General features: G+C 40.8%; 3 protein-coding genes across 3 annotated transcripts; 1 reads left to right on the top strand and 2 right to left on the bottom strand.

Annotated features, from left to right (window-relative positions):
• Positions 1-692: 692 nt before the first annotated feature.
• surf2 (surfeit 2) lies at positions 693-4594 on the bottom strand. Its single transcript, XM_020650813.3, has 6 exons — positions 4259-4594; positions 3876-4027; positions 3655-3758; positions 2348-2533; positions 2128-2267; positions 693-2019 (listed from the first exon to the last, which is right to left on the bottom strand). Exons 1-6 carry the CDS (start codon positions 4331-4333, stop codon positions 1930-1932), a joined length of 747 nt encoding a protein of 248 aa, XP_020506469.1. The 5' UTR covers positions 4334-4594; the 3' UTR covers positions 693-1929.
• A 466-nt stretch (positions 4595-5060) lies between these two features.
• On the top strand, positions 5061-7701 carry bbln (bublin coiled coil protein). Its single transcript, XM_020650817.3, has 2 exons — positions 5061-5352; positions 6759-7701. The coding sequence occupies exons 1-2, from the start codon at positions 5271-5273 to the stop codon at positions 6998-7000; spliced, it is 324 nt and encodes a 107-aa protein (XP_020506473.1). The 5' UTR covers positions 5061-5270; the 3' UTR covers positions 7001-7701.
• Positions 7702-9011: 1310 nt separating this feature from the next.
• Positions 9012-21419, bottom strand: ciz1a (cdkn1a interacting zinc finger protein 1a). The gene is made up of 16 exons (XM_020650804.3): positions 21285-21419; positions 20544-20816; positions 18113-18234; positions 17739-17962; positions 17287-17401; positions 17035-17122; positions 16718-16830; positions 16544-16623; positions 16194-16424; positions 15942-16072; positions 15263-15356; positions 15058-15171; positions 14824-14976; positions 14071-14149; positions 13851-13972; positions 9012-13671 (listed from the first exon to the last, which is right to left on the bottom strand). The coding sequence occupies exons 2-16, from the start codon at positions 20705-20707 to the stop codon at positions 13162-13164; spliced, it is 2340 nt and encodes a 779-aa protein (XP_020506460.2). The 5' UTR covers positions 20708-20816; positions 21285-21419; the 3' UTR covers positions 9012-13161.
• Positions 21420-22745: the final 1326 nt, after the last annotated feature.

Raw genomic sequence — 22745 nt, forward strand, 5'->3', positions numbered from 1 at the left:
TAACTGCACAACTCCTTCATTGAACCTTTTTATGTTTTGATATTTGCATACTCTATTATATACATTTAATCTTCCATATTTAATCTTCCTATTTAAGACTAGTAATGCTTAGTTAAATCCTGGTTGTATATATTCACATTCTTAGTTTTGATATTTTTAGTACTTATTTACTTTGTATTTAATATTATATTATGTTTAGATTTGCTAACATTGTATTTTTTACTCATATTGTGTGTTTGGATAACCTGCTGCTGTAACGCCACAATTTCCCAGTTTGGGATCAATAAAGTAATTCTATTTTATATATTTGTAATTGCTTTTTTTTTCCTTGCTGTTTTTGCTTTATTTCCTTTGCCAATTGTTTTGCACCACAACACTGTAATATTCCTTGTATGTGTAAATTTACTTGGCTATAAAAGCTGATTCTGATTCTGAAAACCTTACAATTTGATTCATTTTTTTTTCTCAACAAACTTTTGAATGAACTTCTCTATATTGGTGGAAATTGTCATCCATGAAGACACTAATATGTCTGCAAAAGTCAAACCCATTTATCAGTGTTAATATCAATGTTAACTTATTTTTGGTTCTTCCAGGTATAAAATCTGGTTCTTGTAATCTTCCACTTACACACACTTTTGGAGCTTATTTATATACACTGCTGTGTTTACAAGAGACCACAAACAGCCACACAGGTTCTCTTTTTTTAATAAGTCAATAGAGATGATTTTGGCCAAAAGGAGAGGACAAGAATGCCTGAGGATGCTGAACTGTAGTGCCATGAAGAGCCAGAGCTTACACATGGCTTGTTAAGTCAAAAGAAACGGAGAAAAAGTCTTAAAACTCTGGAACATGTCCACTCCCTGTTAGCCATGCAGAAAAAACACCAGGTATTTTAACAAGCAGTGGTCCAGTGTTCACTACCACAGCTGTTTGTTTGTTTTTGTAAAAGCACAGCAATAATTGTTGCCTAGCATGAAGGATTCAATGTTTTGCACATCAAGCAAAACTTGCCTCTTTATAATTTGTGGGCAATGATAGGTACACAAATAAAATACACAAAGTTTGTAAACCAAATGTAGTTGTATTTTTCATCAACACATTCGGTTTCAGATCACAAAACCAGTCAAAATGATGCATTTACTGGCCCGTCGATATGTCCGGTCTGCAAACCAGCCCTAATCAGAACATCAAAAACTGGAGACCAGACAACGTTTCATATGCAGAGACTCTGAAAAATCTAATGGCTGCTCACTTGTACAAAAGGTCATGCTCGCTCAGACAAACAAATATGCCCGAGCTGACAAATCAACCGGAGAAATAGATACTGAACTTTTATAGTTTCATACATACATACATTTCATTTACTCCATTTTCCTGTGTTTACGAGTCATTTCTGGCTGTTTGCATGTGTCTCAACTTATTTTAAACTCTGAGTATCATAGCTGGTTAAAACAAGTAATTAAGGATGCTTTTTGTTTTTTTAATCTTTCCTGTTATCTCCGGATAACAAAGCCGGATAACAAGTTAATTTCAGTTTTCTTCTCAAGATTTGGACCTATTTGTTTCATTATTTTTGGGACGATAAAGCTGATTTTTCAGTGATAACGAGTAAATTTGAGTTGTTTTCTTGAGATTGTCACCTATTTGTTTTTCATTATTTTGGGATAACAAAGCTGGTTTTCCAGTGATAACTGAAGTATCTCTTTATGTAAATTTTGGGCGATCTAGGAAAAACAACCATAGGCTGCTCACAGTGGGGGTCTAATGAGGTAGGTTGTGTTTATTTCTATGTATGTTTTGTGCTTTTGCAACTCTAAACTCTATGAGTTACATAAGTTGGATGACAAGGAAGTACTTGTCATCGAGGGGACAGAGTAAGTGAAATGTATGGATGCATGTCGGCTCAACACTAAGGGAGCTCTGAGTTTACTTTTCACCTAATGCTTTCCCTTGTTTCTTACGCCCCTTTTTCCAGTGGTTATTTCTGAATTTCTTCTTAAAACCACCACCCTGGACCTGAAATATAAACAAAAAGAAATGTCAGCATTAAGTAAATTCATGTTAAATAAAGATCGACATTTCAACAATATATTTTGTAAATTTAAAATTAGAATTTCTACACACCTTCTTCCGTTTCTGCTGCTCCTGCTTATCTACCTCCATGTCCTCATCTTCATCTGTTTGGAAGTCATCTTCTTCCTCTTTTTCATCCCTGTCGGCCTCCACACTCTCTTCTGCTGGCTCTTTTAACGTGAATACAGAGGCTGTGGGAGCAAACAGCACGACAGTGTCAAAACAAATCTAAGAGTTGTGTTAGAAATACGAAAGCACTTTGTTTACTGACAAGGGTAGAGGTCACTCATGCTGTCCTCTGAGTCGCTGTGATCCTCGTCACTGGATGTGGGGTCCCACTGGCCTTTCCCGTGTTTTGGGGCTCTCCCCCGACCGACATCCTCTCCGAAGTCTTTAGGCCTTTTCTGTCTGAGCCTGGCTGGAGTGAATTCAATCCCCTGCTTGACACACTCTTCATCTAGAGGGGAGATCAAGACAACAGGGTGAGTAAAGCAACAAGAAATAATATCTGCAGTGTGCTACATGAACTGCAATGCAGGTGAGAAAAAACCCACATGATCGTGTTTTCATATCGGCACCTTTTTCCGTTTTTTTTTTTTTAGCTCACAACACTGCAAAAAACGCAAAACTCAGGAAGTGTATTTGTCTTATTTCTAGTCAAAAAACAACTTATTTCACTTCTTATAAGCCACGTTCACCTGACAGGTCCAGATAAAATGTTATTTCAAGATACAAAAAGCCAAAAATGTGGCCTGACTTGCTTGTAATCAGTAAATATATCTGATAATGCAGCAAGCAAACTTCACTTACAGCGTCTTGAAAAAGAGATGTACTAACTCATTATCTATCTAGACTACAGACAGGACAGTGGAGAGAGAGCCAGAAAGCAGGAAGAGAGAGAGAGAGAGAGAGTGGGGAATGACACACGACGGTAAAGGAGCAACCCGGACCGCGCGCCTGGAAGACCACAGGGTTGCACGCACTGACCACCAGGCCACTGGCGCCCCAAGAATGATGAGATATTTTGACTAGAGATGAAAACAAATATACTTGCTAAAATTTTAGTCTTTTGCAGTGAAATGAAGTCTGTTTCATGATCTAAAAAAAAAAAAAAACCTCAAAAAACATTCATTTCTATGTCAACATGCGGCACATTAAAACATACAGTGCAAAAAAAAAAAGGTGAAGTATTATCAAGGAGCTTTGAAGGATCAAGGTACAGTGATAAGAACTGAGGCAATACTACAATATAAATCTAAAATAGTTACTGAAGTTCATCATTTTGTAGAAACCCTTTAAGTTTTTTTTAAGACTATATAACTACCAAGATGATGTTGAAAATTTGCTTTAGATAAAAATGTAACATTTCAGTATCTTATAAGGCCCCCCGAAATAAAATCTAGATCAGGCAGGTTTACAACTGTTGCAAAGCAGAGGAGCGTCTAAGAAAGAGAAACACTTTTCTATTAAGTTTACTTTTAAACTGAATGTTTACATCACTTGGGTTGTATAAAATCCCCAGTCTACAAAGAGCGTACTATAACCTTTAGTACAGTGTGAAAAATGTACTGTACTGACATTTTGAGAGGGCTTTCTTGAAGCGTTTCCCGTTAACATGTCTTAAGACGTGATGCGGTTGCCTGTTGAGATGTCTGAGAGTCAGCTTACAGAAGAGCTGATTGCTGGAAAACACAAAAGGAAGCACAACAACATTAGAAAGTATGCAGCTTCTCTCAGTATGTCAATATCTGAGTGACAACTCTGCTTGATGCATACACTGCTTTTTTTTCAAGTCTTACGGTTGCTTTGAGCTGGACACGATGTGAGGCTCATACTGGCTGTAGTTGAAGTCTGCAGCAGCACTCAGTTTCTCATACTTCTTTCCCTGAGTGAACTTTTGAAGCTCTGTTAGGTTGCATGGAAACTCGTGGCCATTCAGAGTGCATTTGATCTGAAAACATTTAAGACACACACACACACACATGGTACATTTACTAATGTAGATCAGTTTGGTGCAGCAATAAACCTGGTTAATCATTGATAGGGTTTTTTTCAGTCTTGGTCAGCACATCCAGGAAACACATATGAATGCATGGCTCATTAGATCAGTTAGCAACACGGCTAGGATAACAGTAAACACAGCAGTGTGTATCGTGTAAAGTGACGTCATTAGGTAGCAAACCTTTTTGCCATCTGTAAGCTGGAGGAAAGGGTGGTTAGGAAGAAAATCTCTCACGTCCGCAGGTAATTCATCCATAGCTTAAAAAAACACTTCAAAACAGGTATTTGAGTGTGTTGATGAGGCCACCCCCCCAATTCAGGAAGTGTCCACACGTGGGTTGCCTGCGCAGACTCAGTTCAGCCATGTGTGATGTCTTGGCGCCACCCACTGATCAAAGGTAAGAAGGGCAGTTTTTGACGAGGAAGATGAAGCTTTCCATTCAGCAATCACCATTGTATTCATCAATCACTAACATTTCATTAAATTAAGTGAAATAAAGGTTGAGGTTTTTGAAGTAAGCATGAAAAATTAGGCAAACTACACCCAATGAACATGATTTAACTACAGATAATACATCTGCTCTTACATTTAAGTAACAATAATGTGCCTTTCACATACAGTAATTGGCTTAAATCAGGTACTAGCAGTGCTTTCCAGTCAGCTGACAGACAGAATCAGACAACCTGTAATCACAGAGCAGAAAAGTTAGGAGTGCTCACTCTGCACCTATTTTCAGAAATCTCTTAATTTGGTCGAAAAGCGCTGTAGAAACTCAAATGCAAAAAAAAAAACAAAAAAAAAACCCCGTGGTACCTGATCGAAAACGGGCGTTAGTAAAAGCAACACAAGGCTTTCAAAACCACTTTTTTACACTGTAGAGTTGAATATATTTTCAGTTTTACTACCCGTTTAGTTACACATACTGAGTGAGCCATCTTCCTTGAGATTAAAGCAAAATCTTTGACGAGAACGTGTAAGCTCCGCCCACATTTCTCCCCTAACGCATCAGTCCAGTAAACAAATATCAGACGCAGCTAGCGTCCTGGAAACTCTTAATTTATCCAGAAAGTGTTAAAATAGAAAAAACATTTGATACAATATTTAGCTAGTTTAAGAGTTGAGGTGCTGACGCTCATCAGCTGGTAACGTAACGCTGTACGTGAGAAGAGTATCAGACGGGAACATATCAGCAATGTCTGGACCGAATGGGGACCCGAACATCTCACATGAAGAAGGAATTATCAACGACGAAGATGATTTCGGCGATGAAGAAGGTGAATAGTTTAAAGTTTCCATTCATTGTAGTCGATGCAAATATAAAAACTCTTCATTTCGATGGTGTACTATTAAAACAGGTTGTTCAGCTTGACTGGGTGTCACGTGCCGGGTCATGTGATTTGTCACATGACATTTACATTACTTACAGGAGTTTCCTCCTCCACACACACACACACACACACACACACACACACACACACGCACACGCACACGCACACAAACAAACACACACAGAACACCCCTTCAGAAATAATTAGGAGCAAAACAAACACAATTCATAGAACTTATAATACTTAGTACAATACAAACAATAGATTAATATAATAGAATTACTTTATTGATCCCAAACTGGGAAATTGTGGCTTTACAGCAGCAGGTTGTCCAAACACACAATATGAGTAAAAAACACAATGTTAGCAAATCTAAACATAATATAATATTAAATACAAAGTGAATAAGTACTAAAAAAATATCAGAACTAAGAATGTGAATATATACAACCAGGATTTAACTAAGTATTACTAGTCTTAAATAGGAAGATTAAATGTAAATGTGCAAAAAACAGAGTTGTAAATGGTTGTAAATTAAATATGAAAGATTAAATGTAAATGTGCAAAAACAGAGTTGTAAATGGTTTTAAATTAAATATAAAAGATTAAATGTAAATGTGCAAAAAACAGAGTTGTAAATGGTTGTAAATTAAATATAAAAGATTAAATGTAAATGTGCAAAAACAGAGTTGTAAATGGACAGTATTGACATAAGTTAAAGTGCATGAGTGTAGACATATTATAAGCAGAAACTATTCAATATAACGGCGAGTAGACAGACAAATGAAGTGACATTAGTAAATTGAAACATGTGCAGAACAGATGACAGTATGGAGAGACAGATATTATCATGATGACAGTTCTCTGCTTGTAAGAGGTGAGCTGTTGTACAGAGTTATGGCCTTCGGTAAGAATGATTTCCTGTATCTGTCCTTGTGACAGTACAATACACATGATCTCAATATGTAATATTACACAATATCATATCATAATAAATACAACATTTTATTTTACAGTATGTATAAATAAACATGCAACCATATATACACACACACATATTTTTATCGATTCAGATTCTTCAAAAAAAAAAAGTCATGGCCGGTGATAAACTTTAACGCTGAAAAGAACACAAAATATTAGCTTGAAAGTAAAGAAAGAGATGTTTGTATCCATGTTTGATTTAGGGAGGCAAAGGCTCTTTTCATGTCTGTACTTGACATTAAATCATAACAGTTAATAGACATAGAGATGGAGAGTAACCATGAATGTTGTGTCTATTAAAGACCACTTACATTCTCATCTTTTTATTTTGCCTGACATGTAAAAACATAATTTCTGCTGCATATCCACAGAGTATGAAGCCATCAACGGCATGCTAGATCAGATCAACTCCTATCTCGATGGCCTGGAGGAACGCAATGATTCCCTTAACGGGAAACTACATGAACTGATGGAGTCAAACCGGGCTGCTCGGCTGGAGTTCAGGGCGCAGCTGCAGGGCTCCCCGACCCAGGAAGAGCAATGTCCTGCAGACCGGGACTCGTCCTCTCCTGGAAAAGAGGAACTGAATGAGGAAGATGGGGATAAGAAATGATTGACGTGAGGAGGTAGATGAGCCAGAAGGAGCTCAGCAAAATGCAGGGCTCGATATATTTATTGAAGTTTACTTAACTCCTGACTGGTTCAAATAGGAATTTAAAATCCCATCAGCAGATTTGTGTACAACGGTGATCATTTGATTCCTTTTTAAGACTCAACACTGAACTCTTCTCCTTTGTTGAACTTTGTTTGTGTGCTCATGTTTGGTTCTTAAGTAGACTGGACATGACTTCTAGCAGCTTCATATACGACTGTACCCACCTGTTGCTGTTCTCGTCATCAAATCTGGGAACATTGTTGGAAAGGTCCAAGTTCAACATCATGAGAGCAAATTCTCAAATCCGGATCTCACTAGAAAAAGGTTTAAAAAGCTGATACGTCTCCTCGTTGGTAATTTAAGTAGCTCAAAGTACAAAACCATGCTTGAATTGACCCAGAATCCTGTCATAAATGTAACAATCCAACCAGCTGGTACAACATGCTACTCAACAATTCAGGGATCGTCAGTAGTTGTCTTTTAGTAGGGGACATGGTCATACTTCTGTGGTGTGTTGATCCATTTGGTGTCGTCTTTCAGCGTTCAAGAGCTGTGCAGTGTGTGTGTGTCTGTGTGTGTGTTATTGTTTGTATCATACCATTAAGTAAATATGCAACATTCCAGATGTATTAAAATGTTTCATCTGCAGAACAAATGTACATTTTTGTGTTTTATCCTTCATTTGATGTATGTGCCAATGAAAGGCGTCTGATCCAACCTTCACAACAGGGTCCTAAGTCTCTGACTAGACTCTTCTCCTCTGTCGCCCCCCGGTGGTCGAATGAACTTCCAAACTCCATTCGATCTGCAGAGTCCCTCTGCACCTTTAAGAAAACGCTAAAGACCCAGCTCTTTATGAATACCTACTAACTTAATGATGATGGTCTCCATATTATTGATGATGGTTGTCACAATTGTTTTTGTTTGATAACGATGACTTATAAGATGGTTTCTATACTGATTAGAGCTCTCAAGAACTGCTGTCAATGTTGTGCTTTGTCTCTGGTCACTTCCTGTCAGCACCTTTGTGTCCAATCGGACTCAAAGCTGATCGTTTGCTCTTACTGACATTGTTCCCTTTTTTCTAGATCCTTGCTTGTGTTGTACTTACTCTCTGATGTACGTCGCTTTGGATAAAAGCGTCTGCTAAGTGAATTGTAGAATGGTAGAAGTGAACATGGGGCGGCTGTGGCTCAGTTTGTAGGGTCGGTCGTCTCTCAATCCATGGGGTTCGATCCCCAGCTCCTGCAGCCACATGTCCGATGTGTCCCTGGGCAAGACACCACAAATTGCTCCTGCTGCTTCTGCGGCAGCGTATGAATGGGATTAGATACTTCTGATGTCATTTAGAGACCTCTACCATCAATGTGTGAATGGGTAAGAAAGGGTAGATGTGACTAGGGCTGAGCGATATATAGAGTTTTTAAGATATATCGATATATTTTCAATCCAGATATAGGGTAGGACAATATCGTCGTCAATATCGATATAGTTCATGTTGCATTAAAAAAAAAAACGTTATACGATTGTTCTGTAGAGCTGCCAGTTCACCTATTTCTCATCTCACTGTCTCTCCCTCTTCACCCTGCTCCTCGTTCTCTCTCTCTGAGCCAAACTCAGAAAACTAAATGGATAACAAAACACACAACAGTGTTTATGTTGTTGTGCAGAAAATTAATTAATTTCACAAACAGGTAGTTTGTTTTCATGCACATGTTGAACTTGTGCAACTGACTGTTAATTAAAGACATATCGATATATATCGAGTATCGCCATTCAGTGAAAGAATATCGAGATATGAGTTTTGGTCCATATCGCCCAGCCCTAGATGTGACCTGCGGTTTAAAAGTGCTTTGAGTAGTTAGAAGACTACAAGCTCAAGTCCATTTACTATTTTTAACATATACAGTCTGAAAAGTGTTTGTACATGTCGACAGATTTAAAGTTAAATAAACAAGTCCACAAAGTGTTGGAATTATCAGACATTTTAATATAAATTAAAACGACCCCCAAACAGAAAATAAACATCCAAAAATACATTAAACTTCCAGCAGTTAGAAAACATCACTGTTTGTTCTTCTTAATTCGTCAGTAGCTGAATAAAAATACAATAAGAAACGTACAGCTTTGTTTGAAATTATGTTTAACAGGTCATTTTCTCTCTCCTGTTCCCTTCTTTTAGGGATCTAAAAATATTTTTCCCCCATCATGTCTTTTTTTTTCCTTCAGACACAACATGATGTGATTCCCATCATGTGGAAACAATCGCCACCATCACTAAGAATTGCTACATGAGTCAGCAAACCACTTCTGCGGTTTAAAATAACCTTCTCTGATGTCGGGATGAATTGAGGAACAGTAGACTAGTTATGAAAAACTGAAGTAATGTCTCATATTCAAGCCGTTATGACAAATGAAATGCTGGACACAGAGTCAAAACGCTTTGTTGGTTTATAACTGGGGCTGGTTTAAAGCTCCTGTGAGGACCTTTCTTTCTGTTTTGGTGCCCCCTGTGGACAAAGTGCTGCCACATATTACTTTGCTAATCTTGTCCTGTAAGTTTGTATTTTTTATTTAAAAAAAAATCTTATTCTGCCTTTTTTTTTTACTAGTCATAATTATTGCTCATTGTGAATCTTTGCATTGGAAAATAATGCTGTTTGGGTAGAGTGATGTTGATCGCCTCTACTGACATCTACCACGCTGCAAAACGTCTGGCATTAAAAATAACTACATAGAAATTGTTGATCTTGTTGCTGACGGTCTCGTTTGCTTTTAAAGGTCATAAAAAAGCATCAGTATTTATTTTGGCTCGTTTCATAACCAGCTAAAAACTCCTCACAGGAACTTGAAATTGCAATATTAAACTGATGTTTCTCTTTCTATTACCTCTGATATACTTTTATCTGTCCAGTGTAGAGCACATAAAACATCTTAATGAGAACAAATAAATCAATGCAATGGTTAATTGCAAGGGGGAAAAAAGCAACTACTAAAATCGAGAGAATTAGAAGTGCACGGATCTTTTACCCTTAAAGTCGGCGCACTTGTCCAGATGAGCCAAAACAAAATGATTTTTTTTTTTAGTTCTGAGCTAAGTCAGACTTTTGTATCCTCTGAGGAAGTAGAAAAACAACTTTACAGTCCTCTTATCTTTGGGCAGCATAACATTTCCTTCACTTTGAAAGTTATAACATTTCAAAATAAAATAAATTGCAGATCCATTGCAACCTTTTTGTAAATGTGAGGACTCCTATGGTGTTTTCACACATGCACAAAACTCCTAAAAATGTAAGAACATTTTTTAGCGCCAGCTGCATGTTTGAATGCAATTCACCCTGATTTTATTCTGACATTTTTCTGACGCCCCCAAATTAAAATCGCTGCGAAGTAGGGGTGAGCTGATGGGTGAATGCAGCAGGAAATATTCAGGAAAATTAAGCAAAAAGTGAGCGGACGGAGGTGATGGTGTTTAGATCACTGGTGTGAACGTTGTGCATGTAATGAAGCTGCAGTGTGTCCTTTGTCCAATGAAAAGTTGTATTGACACAAAAATATCAGGGCATACTGTCCAGAAATGTTCTAGAAATTTTCAGGAGTGCATGTGTGAAGACAGCTTTTGTTTATACAGCTGTCTGCTGCATTTAAAACTCCTTCAATAAGCTTTTACTTTTCTATAACTGTGTGAATAAATAAAAAACAAATCTGGACTTTCCTTGGCAGGTGGTGCCTCCAAGTTTCTGCTCCTCAATATTTTGGGATGTTGTTTTTAAGATCCACAAAAATAAAAACGTGTCACTCAAATTTTGACTAGCGGGGAGATACTTAAGTGTTTGGGGCTGTTTCATCGAGGCCAAAGCTGGAGACAAGTTTTTTTTGCTTGCCTGAAAAAAAGACATCAACCTGAAGCCCACAAAGGAAACAAAAGATGGTAAATTATGACAAAATGTCAGAAACCAAGCTATGATGGGATTCAAGATTCAGAATCAATCAACACTCAACGCAGAGTACAATCCATTATAACACTGTTTTTTTTGTTTTGTTTTTTAAATATAAAAGTTTGCTCAAACACTTCATGTGGTTATCTTCTTCTTTTCAGGTCGCTAAAAGCTTAAGCTACGTGGTTGGCCATGTTGAAAATGTCTCAGCTTGTTACGGTTACATGAAATTACCAAAGTTTCAACTTGCTAGCTGGGGAATTAGCAGAAGCTGACAATCAACGTTCATTGCCCTCCTGACCCTTGAGGACACAACAAGGTGGGAAATTAACTGGTAGGGCTCAGATATCAATGGACTACATTGACTTGCCACATAGACACTGCTTGTTTAAGGGATCAGAAGCAGTTTACATTGATTGTAATGTAGGCTAATCTGAAAAATGTTACTTCTTATGTCTTTGTGTTTGTTAAAAAACACGTCTTACTACACCTCAGGCCCCGTGTCCACCTCGTGTTTTTTCCTGGCAGAAAGACGCAAAACAGTTTGTGCAGAGAAGAAAAGCGCTGCATGTCTCTGCTGTCTCTATGACAACACTCTCTATGACAACAGTCTGTTGAAAACAGCTGCTGTACGATCGACAGAAAGCATCAAAACTATGGTAAAGGCGGCCTTCTGCTGCTGCCATTGCTCTCTCATTGAAAACAATCGGAAAAAGCTAGTGCTCAGAAAAAAACGCCAGGTGGACGAAGGGGAAATTCTCTATATTTAAAATGTTCATATTGTTTCTATCAGTTGAAATCAATGTATTCCAATTCCATTCAGCTTGTACACAGTATATTCAATGTTTTAAACCAGTTTTTGCAGCTTTCATTAATCAGGACTTCAGCCACACTAGCAGCTTTGTGAGGCTGTGCATTGACACTCAACCCAATTACAACCCGTTTATATTATATGTTATTAACGGTGAGTAAAGGGATGCACTTTTGCAAGGATTTGTTGAGAAACAACTTCTGGACAAGACTTTCTTTTCCTTGAGTTTCTTAGTTTGTTTGTTTACAGTCAGACCAGCAACTTCAGGAAGTAATCTGACTGTCTAAAGAGCAGATGTTGTTCTGCTATTGTATGAAACACTTTGTTTTTAGAGATTAATAGAAAGCTAAATGTTGTCATGTCAGGTGGCAAGTTGCCTTCGACCCTTTTGTCTTCCAAAGCCTGCCGACGGATGAGAGGTCAAACTACTCGCACTGAAAAGACTTAAACCAATCTGAACCTGAACACATCTGGTGCCAAAACCCGCTCCCCTGTCTACGTAGTCTGCATTTTGTTTATAGCTCATTCATCTTCTTTGTTTAGCATTTTAGCATGCTAGCCGCTGCTTATTAGCACGACACACAAAGTACAACTAAAGCTGATGGGAAAATCATCAGTTCTGCACATATTCAATCCTAAAGTTTTGTTGGTGTCTGATTGGAATTCTTGGAATCACATCCTGAGGGGAACATGAATATGTGAAGCACATTTCATTGCAATTCAACCAATAGTCGTTGACATTTTCAAACCCCATTTTGCTGCCTTGTGGTCGTGCTAACGGGGAAAGTCAGGTTTGTTTCAACGTTTTGCAGCTGTGAGCTCTTACGTTTCCTGCATTGAATTGTACCCAGATCCTGCTTAGCTTTCATTCATAGTATGAGGCATGGAACGAGGATATTGGATGCCATTCCCATGTGATGGTTTATCTTCTGGTTAACCCATTGAAGGGGCTTCTCCTTACATTAAAATATATTTGTTTGAAGCAATGTTTAGGTTTGAGGATGTCTCTAAAATTCTCTAACAGGTAGCCAAAAATAAAGAAACGTATCCACTTCCACTGATTTTACTGTATTCAAAATCTGTGAGGTGTCAATTTCCCACCCTGAGAGAGCTTTTCCCACAGACAGTCCTGCTCCACTGTGATTTACCTTCATTTAAACTCCCTATTTGTTGGTGTGTGTGTTCAGTCCAAACATCCAAACACGGAGAGAGAGAGAGAGAGAAAGAGAGAGAGAGATAGAGAGAGAGAGAGAGGCAGGGCCGCTCACTTCTTGGTCTCTGTTTCATGAAAGCACCTCTTCACAGACAGACACATCCTGCCCGAAGCTTTCCCGTGTACCCGATTTTCATCCTTTTTTTTTCTACATCCGTCAGCGCCTGTTTGCGGCCCTCCCTGATCTGCGTTTGGGTTTGTTTTTTGCGCCACTCTTTTTCCCTGTGCCAACAGGAGCCGCCTTCTCCTCCTCCTCAACCTCCTCCTCGTCGGCCTCGCCCGCCTCGCCCGCCTCGCCCGCCTCGCCCGCCTCCTCTCTGGCTTCAGCCGGACTCTCCTGAACGACAGACTCCAGCGGTAAAGTGGTCTGTTCTTCGGCGCTGGGGAGGCTGAAGTCTTGGCCTGTGCTGCTTGCGCTGGTCGCTGAGGTGGAGGTGAGGTCCGGCTTGTGTTGCTGGTTTTCTGTTTGCATGTCCAGATGGGTGAGTGTGACAGAAGGCTGCATGGAGTCTTTGTTGATCACGGAGCCAGCGTCATCAAAGAGAGAAGTTTCATCCACAACGTCTGTGGTGGTTTCTGTTACAGGTCTGAGGCTGTCTGCCGCTAGGGGAGATCCTTTTGAAGATTCGGCAGCGTCACCCTTTTGACTGAGAACATCTCGGTGCCTCTGAAAGGGAGAAAGATGATAAAAAAGTATTGGGACACTGCAAATACCAGCAGGCATCCCCACTGAGAGCTCCTGTATGCTTAAAGTTTAAAATGGTTAAACAATTAGGACGCTGATAATTTTCACTACAGATAATCTTTCTTCTTAATGATAGATTAGTGAAGTCATCCAATACCAACCTTGAGGTTCTCAAAGTGCCTCAGTGATTTGCAGTGGCTGTGCAGAGCAGATGACTCAAAGTGGTAAAACTTGTTGCAGAGTCTGCAGATAAAACCTGCGACTGGGACAAAGAAACTGGACCCTGCAGGGGAAAAGAAGTCAGAGAATGTGACACTGAAGGTTTTTATGAAATCATTTACGCAGCAATCAGAGAAGAATTAAGAGTTTGCGTTCCCTCACCGTAGACTGTGTCGGGGTCATATTGCTCGTCATTGGTCATATTCTTCAGAGTCACTTCTTTGAGGGAGGACCAGCCATCCTGAATCAAAGAAATACAAATAAAGGAGGTCAACTTGAACCTAAAATTTGAAAACTATTAATCCTTAACAATCCATAAACTAAACTGAAAACAGACTCAAACGACAATAAACGTATCGCCAATATCGCCCTCTGGAACAATGACTCAGCATCTTTGCTTCACCAGTTGTTGATGCGTGATTGTATTGTAGAAAGTACTTAGGTAAAAGCAGGTCATCCTCCTCCTGCAGCAGATCATGAGCAATGCATAAACCCACACTCGCACAGGTAAGCGGAACACTTTTACAGCCTGTTTGGAGAGATGTGGGAAATGTGGTCTCCACAGACAGACAAAAGTTATACTCACTTCAATTTACCTCGCCCCAGAATCTGTCTCCTCTCTCTCTTCAGTAACTAAAAATGATCCATTTTGCCTCAGACAACCCAGAAGTAAGCAAACCATATTTTCGAGCTATTTTAGCTGGTGTATCCTCGGGCAGGGGAGAAAACATTTTTCATTTTAAACATGTTAAAGAGTTTTTAGATCACGTAATTCATCCCTAATGTTTTTACAGGTTCACTTGACTTCTGGTTATTTCAAAAGGGATTTGATCTAAAGCTTAATGGCTGTTTAAATGCAAACCCCATGTCTCTTTAGAGAGCACTACAAACAAAATCAAATGGCATGCAAATCACCTCTTTGTCAGAGCCCTCTTTGTCTCCTTCCTCCCTCTGTGTTTCCTCTCCTCCCTCCTCCACCTCACTGCCCTCCACCTCGTCTAAGGAGAAGCCGTCTGTGTCCGTGGCGGTCAGGTTTCCCAAAGCCTCGCAGCCCTCCTGTTCCTGGAGCTGAACGACAGTAGCAGTTACATGTGTTATCTTCAATGATGCTTGTTTTTATTTGTGATTCAGGAATCTTGTCACTCATACCTTTTCCACTTTCTGTCTGTGCTCCTGGGACTGCAAGTGCTCCACAAAGATCTGGGAGGTCCTGAAGTGTTTCTTGCAGACCGTGCAGGAGGAGACGACAGCTCTACTGGCCAGCTGAGAAGACGCAAAGGGACAACAGATTAATGTGACCTGAAAGGCTCTCTTAAACATTTTCAGCAAGTCGTTTAAGTGAGCAGTTGATTACTTTGTGCTCCTCGGTACGACGGTGGTCTGTGATGCTGCAGGTGAAGTGGGTGTGACAGGTGGAACACCAATGCTTCTTGTCGGCTTTCTTCTCTCTGCAAACAAACAAACAAACAATATTATCAAGACTCACGATGGTTCATTTCTCTTTTTAAAGCTCCTGTGAGGTTTTATCAGCTCTTCAGGTTATGCAAAAGACTGAGATGAATACAGATGCCTCTACATGAACTACAAAGCAAACCAAGCATAAATACCCCACATTATATATTTTAAATGTGTTAAAAGAAAGCAGAATATGACTTTTTGTTGTCCACAGGGGGCACCAAAATCCACACAAACGTCTCTTATCTACATCTTAATCCATCATCATCAATACACCATTATGACTTCAAAATCAAGAAAAAAAAAACCCACTATCAATACATGTTAGTAGAGCTGTCATGACAACAGAATTCAAAAACATGACACAATACTTGTAAAAACAGCCAATCAGAGAGAGTCATCTCACCGACCGCGGATTCAACGTGTCGAATCGGCCCAAAAAAGGCCGACGGGTAGCGACGGAGACGGACACACCGCTAGGGCCAAACTAGGGCGACAACCGCTCACCGACGGTCCAACTAGGACCGACAGCGGACGATCTCCTTATGTCAGGACCTGAAGTGTGTTTTTAAACTGACCCGTCTTTGATGGCTCCCTGCAGTGACTCCTGTACTCGGGGCAGCAGGGTGACAAGGCAAGCATTGCTCATGTGCTGGATCTCCATCATCCTCTGCTGGTGGGACATACTGTTCATATGACTCCGGAAGTTCTGCGCACACACACACACACAAAAAAAAAAAAAACGGGGGAAAAAAAAAAGGAAAAGAGAAAATGTAAGATAAAAGCAACAATTTCTGTATGTTTTTTGTGTGTGTGTATGTTTAACCTACTTGCTGGTTGTGGCAGGTAATGCCGCAGAGGTAGCAGTAGAATTTGTTAGCCCCGTCAGCTACACCTTCCTCTTCTTCCTCCTGGTTGTCCGGTGAAGCCGAAAGAGAGTCTTTGGCGTCCAGCATCTCCTCCGCCGGTAAATCAACATGCTGGTAGTCCTCGCTCAGCTGCCCAGACGGGGACGTTGCCGACAAACAGCTGTGCATCTGAGTTAGGACGGAGATAGCTTTCTAACGGGAGGGTGAAGAAACACAAAGACAGACAATCAGCATGCAGCCTTGTTAGTTTACGTTCCCTCAAAACGATGCGTCGTTTAATGTTTGTATCATCTATCGTCTGTTATCCTCACCTCAGCAGCTCCTCCCTCCTCAAACGCGTCAACAACATCTGACCCCCCTGTAGAGCCTCTGTCCTCCAGAATGATGCAGTCTGGGGAAAAAGATACAATGTCGAAAATATATTTAAAAGGTGAATACATTCAGTGCTGTGAACGCTTCTACTCTACAGTTTCTGTTTGCTTTACCTCCGGGCTGGCTGTCCTCTGTGTTGCTGTTACACTCTGAAGAAAGAACATCCCCATCCGTGTCCGCGATAGTCACAGTCTCGACGACACACTGTCCTTTAGGCTGCTCTGACCTGATCCACACCAAGAGTCAAAAGAAGGAAAAGAGCATTAGCAGTCAAACACAGATTCTTTCACTTTTACTTTCAAGTCTGCCTTCTTGATTTCAACAAGTTGCCTACAACTTGAATGGAACACTTCTATCAAATGTTATTTTGTGCTGCAGCTCCGATGATGTGACATAATGTTGTGGTTTTGTAGCACACAACTACATTCACCCCTCTGTCCTCTGCTTCTTCACTGCAGGCTCTTCAAGTTTCTCCTCAGTCGACTGCGTGGGTCCATCCGCTCCACCTACGGCACCATCTGTGGGTGGAAGAGGGATAAACGCTAAGTTGGCAACAAGGAATGAAAACATTGCCTACAATAAAAAGCTCACTATTGATCTTTTTCCAAGTGACATACGGCATACAAAGCTACAACTGCTAACATTCAGCAACGTTTTCGCTCCAGTTGGAGGGCAGATCTACCTGCATCAGTCTTGTCACTGGAGTCGTTGGTGCTGCTTGTTGCTTGTTGGTCGTCTGAGCTCCCTGCTGCCATCTGCTCGCTGTCTCTCTTCCTGTCTGGCTGGCGACCTGCGTCCTACACAGGAAAAGAGAGCGAGATGGACAAGAGGATTGCAAATATACTGTATCAGCTTATTTCTTTATCAAGTGATTGTTTCAATTGTATCATTAAATCATAATGACATCATAAAGAGGCATGTTATTATCTTTGAAGAATTATTTCCGCACGCTGATAACTTCTCGAGTAAACATAGTTAGAAACCCTGATTTGTTCCTTTTGTGTGTTTCATTAAAACAACTTTCAAACAGGATGATAACATTTCCACTGCCTCTGTTTGAGTGCAGCGTCGAACCCTTGAAACAGCAGAAGCCACGCGTGATTACAGTCATTAAAATGGTGCTGTTGTAATTACTGTGGTATTGATGGAAGAGAAGGAGGAGGAGGAAGACGACGAGGAGGTGGCGGTGTTATTATGGAAGCGAGCATGTGGGTGAAACATTCGAGCAGCTGGGTAACCCATCATGGGGGACTTGATGGCCATGCCCATGGGAACAGGCCCGAGCAGAGACGACCTGGTCCCGGCAGCGAAGAACTGACGGAACTGCTGCCCACCCATCCCAAAGCTGCGCATTTTACCTGAATGAAAGCAGATGGATGGAAAAGGAAAAAATGGAAGGTTAAAACTACAGCCCAGTAAATTACTTACTCATGTTGTTCAATACAGAAATGTGCTATTTATGAGCTTTTCCACATGTTGCTGTCTGTACAGCTTAATAAAAGCCATACCCTGCATCTGCTGCATCAGCAGGGCTCCCTGCAGCATGGGATTCGGTGCAAGGATGGTGGTCTGGGTTGCTTGGCATAGGTTGACCATCCTGGGAGGAGGGGCGGTCTGGGGAGGCATGGCTCTAAACCAAAACAATGTGATACAGACATGTAGCATTCATTTCAAAAGATATGACCTCAGCAAAATCTGCAGCTAAAAAATGCAATTAGGCTGCATTCACACTGCAAGCCTTCACGCTCAATTCAGATTTTTAGCTTGGATCCGTTTTTTGACGAGTGGCTGTTCCACAAATGAGAGAGGCTCAAATCTGATTCCACGTGACTTACGCTGTTCACACTGTCATAAAAAAAACATCAGATCTGATTCACGAAGGAGCAAAACAAAAAATCTGATCAGGTGACTTTCATGTGCAGTGTGAATGAAGCTTAGAGTCATCAGAAAGTATTCTCCTTTCTCAGAAAGCCTGGAAGTTAATTTAATACTTATAAATAATAATTACTTACTTAATTATTATTTATTGAAGCTTTGACAGATAAGATAAGACACCTGCATTTTTCTTTCCAATTGAAAAAGAAGCTGGACATTTACTTTTTACTTGATGACATTAATTTTTAAGTCTTGTATTCAGACCCAGCTTTGGTTTAGTTTTTATATAGCATAGTCAGAAGGCAATGCTCTTTAAGCTTCTTAAAACTACATTACATTTCAAAAGTTGAACACATTACAATAAAATGTACCTGATTGGTAGACTTGTAAAAAATCTTATGAAATGAAATAAACACAATGATCAAATGTAAAGAAAGGAGCTTCAGAAATATCATTCAATAATGAATGACATAATTCAATGAACACGTGCAATTTGTACAATTTTGCTCATCCGTAGAATAAAGAAAAGACCTGCATCCTAAGTGTTTTTGTTGATTAGAGGTGAAATAAAAAAGTAAAATGACACAAGCAGACAAGGTACCTTATGTTTTAATGGAGGTGGTTAAATCAAAACCATCTTCTATTTGCCCTCTTCCTCAGTACCTGACCTCAAATGATTTGGTCTGACATCTTAATCTTTAATCTTTAATATAGCCTCTCAATCTTTTAAGATTAAGCTTTAATTTATTGATCCCGCAAGGGGAAATTCTGTCTTTACACTCTGTAAGTCATGCAACACACACATAGGCTGAAATATACACACATGCACAGACAGGATCCTATGAACAGGCACTAAAGGAGAGATGTCAGGGTGACGGAGCCGACCCGGCAGGCGCTCCTGAGCTGGTGGTGGGTGGGGGGTTTGGTGCCTTGCTCAAGGACACCTCGGCAGTGCTCAGTAGGTGATCTGGCACCTCTCCAGCTACCAGACCAACTTCCATATTTGGTCCGCACCGGGACTTGAGCCGGCGAGCGACCCTCCGGTTCCCAACCCAAGTCCCTACAGACTGAGCTACTGCCACCCCCAATTATTTGGCAGGCCAGGTAACAAAGCATGGCAGAAGTCCAACTTCTAATGTTCACATAAACTGAATAAGCATCTTATCAAAAAAAGACAAGGTGGAGGGAGGTGAAGTTGAGCACTCCATTTTGGCCACAACAAGAAAAAGTGTTGCCTAATTAGGACGAAAGATACACTTATCTTACAGTGTCTTTTTATCTTAGTTTATTATAAATATCAATTCACACCAATCAGAGCCTGAGCTGCCCAAATTCCCAACTGAACAATAGATTCCTCCACAGCTGTCCATTTCCAGACGCTCCTGGATCATCCAGTCTGGCATGTGTTGTGGCACCTCTGCCGTAATATCTCATATCTTCCTCTGCACACCCTACTGGACAAACAGCGGAGCAGCTTCTCCAACAGACTGATCCAACTCCGCTGTCACAAGGACAGATACAGGAAATCTTTCTTACCGAAGGCCGTAACTCTGTACAACAGCTCACCTCAACTGTCATCATGATAATATCTGTCTCTCCATACTGTCATCTGTTCTGCACATGTTTAAATTTACTAATGTCACTTCATTTGTCTGTCTACTCGCCGTTATATTGTATAGTTTCTGCTCATAACATGTCTACACTCCTGCACTTTAACTTATGTCAATACTGTCCATTTACTACTCTGTTTTTGCACCTTTACATTCAATCTTCCATATGTAATCTTTCCTATTTAAGACTAGTAATGCTTAGTTAAATCCTGGTTGTATATATTCCCATTCTTAGTTTTGATATTTTTAGTGCTTATTCACTTTGTATTTAATATTATATTGTGTTTAGATTTGCTAACATTGTGGTTTTTTTTTTACTCATTGTGTGTTTGGATAACCTGCTGCTGTAACGCCACAATTTCCCCAGTTTGGGATCAATAAAGTAATTCTATTATATATTCCATTCATCAGGAGGGCCCCTGCCTGATCCCCGGTCTCGAGTTGAAGGACTTACCGGGGAGTCTGGTGGTGGTGGTGGGCGACATGATGCCCCGGAGGCGGCTGCGGCGGAGGTGGGGGCGGCGGCTGCTGCTGGAAAAGCTGCTGAAGTTGACGCAGGTGCTGGTGAAACTGCTGCTGCTGCTGCTGCTGCTGCTGATGGATGTGTGGATTGAACATCACGATGGGGCTTCAAGTTTCCTCCGATTCACACTTTGCGAGGTTTGACAAGATGAGATTTGACACCCCTTTTTTTTTTTCTTTTTTTTTTAAATACAGTGAAATAAATCTGTATTGGGAGCAGGAATGAAAGCGTGTGTTAAAAGATGTGCCCTTCAGAAAGCTTCAAGAACAACTCTTATTTTAATTATAAAGAGAAATTGGAGCAGCAGTGCGCACCTTGCGAGACAACAGGTCGCTCTAGCAGCTAAGTGGTAGCATGCAAGCTAAAAATAATTCACTTTCTTGCTTTGCTTTGTTGATTTTAACTCCCTCACTCGGCGGTCAGACTTTAAGAAGGGGAACGCTAAGCAGTGCTTGTGCTATTCCCAAACAAAACAAACTCATTTCCAGTCCCTTAACTAAGAAGCTACACCTGCTTATAAAAAAAAAAAAAAAATGAACAAAGCTAGCAAACATTAGCCAGCGCAGTTACTGAACCTTCAGCGTACCAGCCCCGGATAAAACCGGTTTTTATCGACATATACGATGTTTAAAAATGTCTTATAAGGCTTCGTACACACGCTTTTCAACTTACTTATCAAAGAGGGGCGCAATGACGGTCGATGATTATCCGACTTGGATCATAGCACAGGGTGAATGTCTTGCTCTCTCCGCCGGTGCAACTTGCATAAAGCACGGACCCAAAACATTGAAGTGTGTGCAGCACGTCGCCCCCTGGTGGCTGTGTGCAGCATGTCGCCTCCTGGTGGCTGTGTGCAAGTATGTCGCCCCCTGGTGGCTGTGTGCAGCATGTCGCCCCCTGGTGGCTGTGTGCAAGTATGTCGCCTCCTGGTGGCTGTGTGCAAGCATGTCGCCCCCTGGTGGCTGTGTGCAAGCACGTCGCCCCCTGGTGGCTGTGTGCAAGCATGTCGCCCCCTGGTGGCTGTGTGCAAGCACGTCGCCCCCTGGTGGCTGTGTGCAAGCACGTCGCCCCCTGGTGGCTGTGTGCAAGTACGTCGCCTCCTGGTGGCTGTGTGCAAGCATGTCGCCCCCTGGTGGCTGTGTGCAAGCATGTCGCCCCCTGGTGGCTGTGTGCAGGCATGTCGCCCCCTGGTGGCTGTGTGCAAGTACGTCGCCTCCTGGTGGCTGTGTGCAAGCATGTCGCCCCCTGGTGGCTGTGTGCAAGCATGTCGCCCCCTGGTGGCTGTGTGCAGGCATGTCGCCCCCTGGTGGCTGTGTGCAAGCATGTCGCCCCCTGGTGGCTGTGTGCAGCATGTCGCCCCCTGGTGGCTGTGTGCAGGCATGTCGCCCCCTGGTGGCTGTGTGCAAGCATGTCGCTCCCCTCAAGTTTTATCAGCACTGCAGCATCGCCCAGAATAGCCATGAGGGGGTTTGGGGTCAGCTCTTTCAAAAATATTTTGGAAAGTTGGTCAAATATAAAATCATCTACTTTTTAAATCAAAACTATCAGTGTTTTATTCTTTAATTCCACCACTTCTGAGGATGACAGAAATTTGTATTAACAGGTTAATGCTTTTTCACTTTTATACATGTTAATATGTGCAAATAATACAAGTGTGACATCATTATTAAACCAACCACTATCATTAACACATAATGTATAAAGTAAATCATGCTTTGAACATGTCAATTTAATTAAATTTTCTATTTGTGTTATTCTTGTATTGTGTGTTTATTAGTTAACATAATACACCCGTAAAGGCGCTTATCTTTCTTACATGACAAAAATAAATTATTTGTAAACCCGTGTTTTTAAAGGTGCCATATATAAATAAAGTTATTATGACTATATGACATATAGCTGCATGGTGTGTATTTCACTGCCCATGAGCATTTGACATTAACATCTTGAATCTTGAAAAAGAAACATTATCATTTTAATAAATAACTTGTTTTATTGGAAAATGTGTCGAGTAACAATCAAAAACTTTCATTCTGGACTCACATATTGGACATTTCACACAAACTGCATAAGAAAAACACAGTGACACTCCCCCCTGTCCTTTGTGCAGTTAGATTCAGCACCATGGACAGA

Source organism: Labrus bergylta, chromosome 17, assembly GCF_963930695.1.
Source record: "Labrus bergylta chromosome 17, fLabBer1.1, whole genome shotgun sequence".
NCBI lineage: Eukaryota > Metazoa > Chordata > Actinopteri > Labriformes > Labridae > Labrus > Labrus bergylta.

Excerpts from the sequence above, each read along its gene's own strand:
- ciz1a (XM_020650804.3), bottom strand. The coding sequence starts at position 20,707 with ATGTTCAATCCACACATCCATCAGCAGCAGCAGCAGCAGCAGCAGCAG. Across the intron at positions 16,425-16,543 it reads AGGAGGGAGGAGCTGCTGAG|AAAGCTATCTCCGTCCTAAC; the intron begins GTGAGGATAACA and ends CCCTCCCGTTAG. Across the intron at positions 15,172-15,262 it reads GTCGTACCGAGGAGCACAAA|CTGGCCAGTAGAGCTGTCGT; the intron begins GTAATCAACTGC and ends GCGTCTTCTCAG.
- surf2 (XM_020650813.3), bottom strand. The coding sequence starts at position 4,333 with ATGGATGAATTACCTGCGGACGTGAGAGATTTTCTTCCTAACCACCCT. Across the intron at positions 2,534-3,654 it reads CAAGAAAGCCCTCTCAAAAT|ATGAAGAGTGTGTCAAGCAG; the intron begins GTCAGTACAGTA and ends TCTCCCCTCTAG. Across the intron at positions 2,268-2,347 it reads CATGAGTGACCTCTACCCTT|CCTCTGTATTCACGTTAAAA; the intron begins GTCAGTAAACAA and ends TTGCTCCCACAG.
- bbln (XM_020650817.3), top strand. The coding sequence starts at position 5,271 with ATGTCTGGACCGAATGGGGACCCGAACATCTCACATGAAGAAGGAATT. Across the intron at positions 5,353-6,758 it reads TGATTTCGGCGATGAAGAAG|AGTATGAAGCCATCAACGGC; the intron begins GTGAATAGTTTA and ends GCATATCCACAG.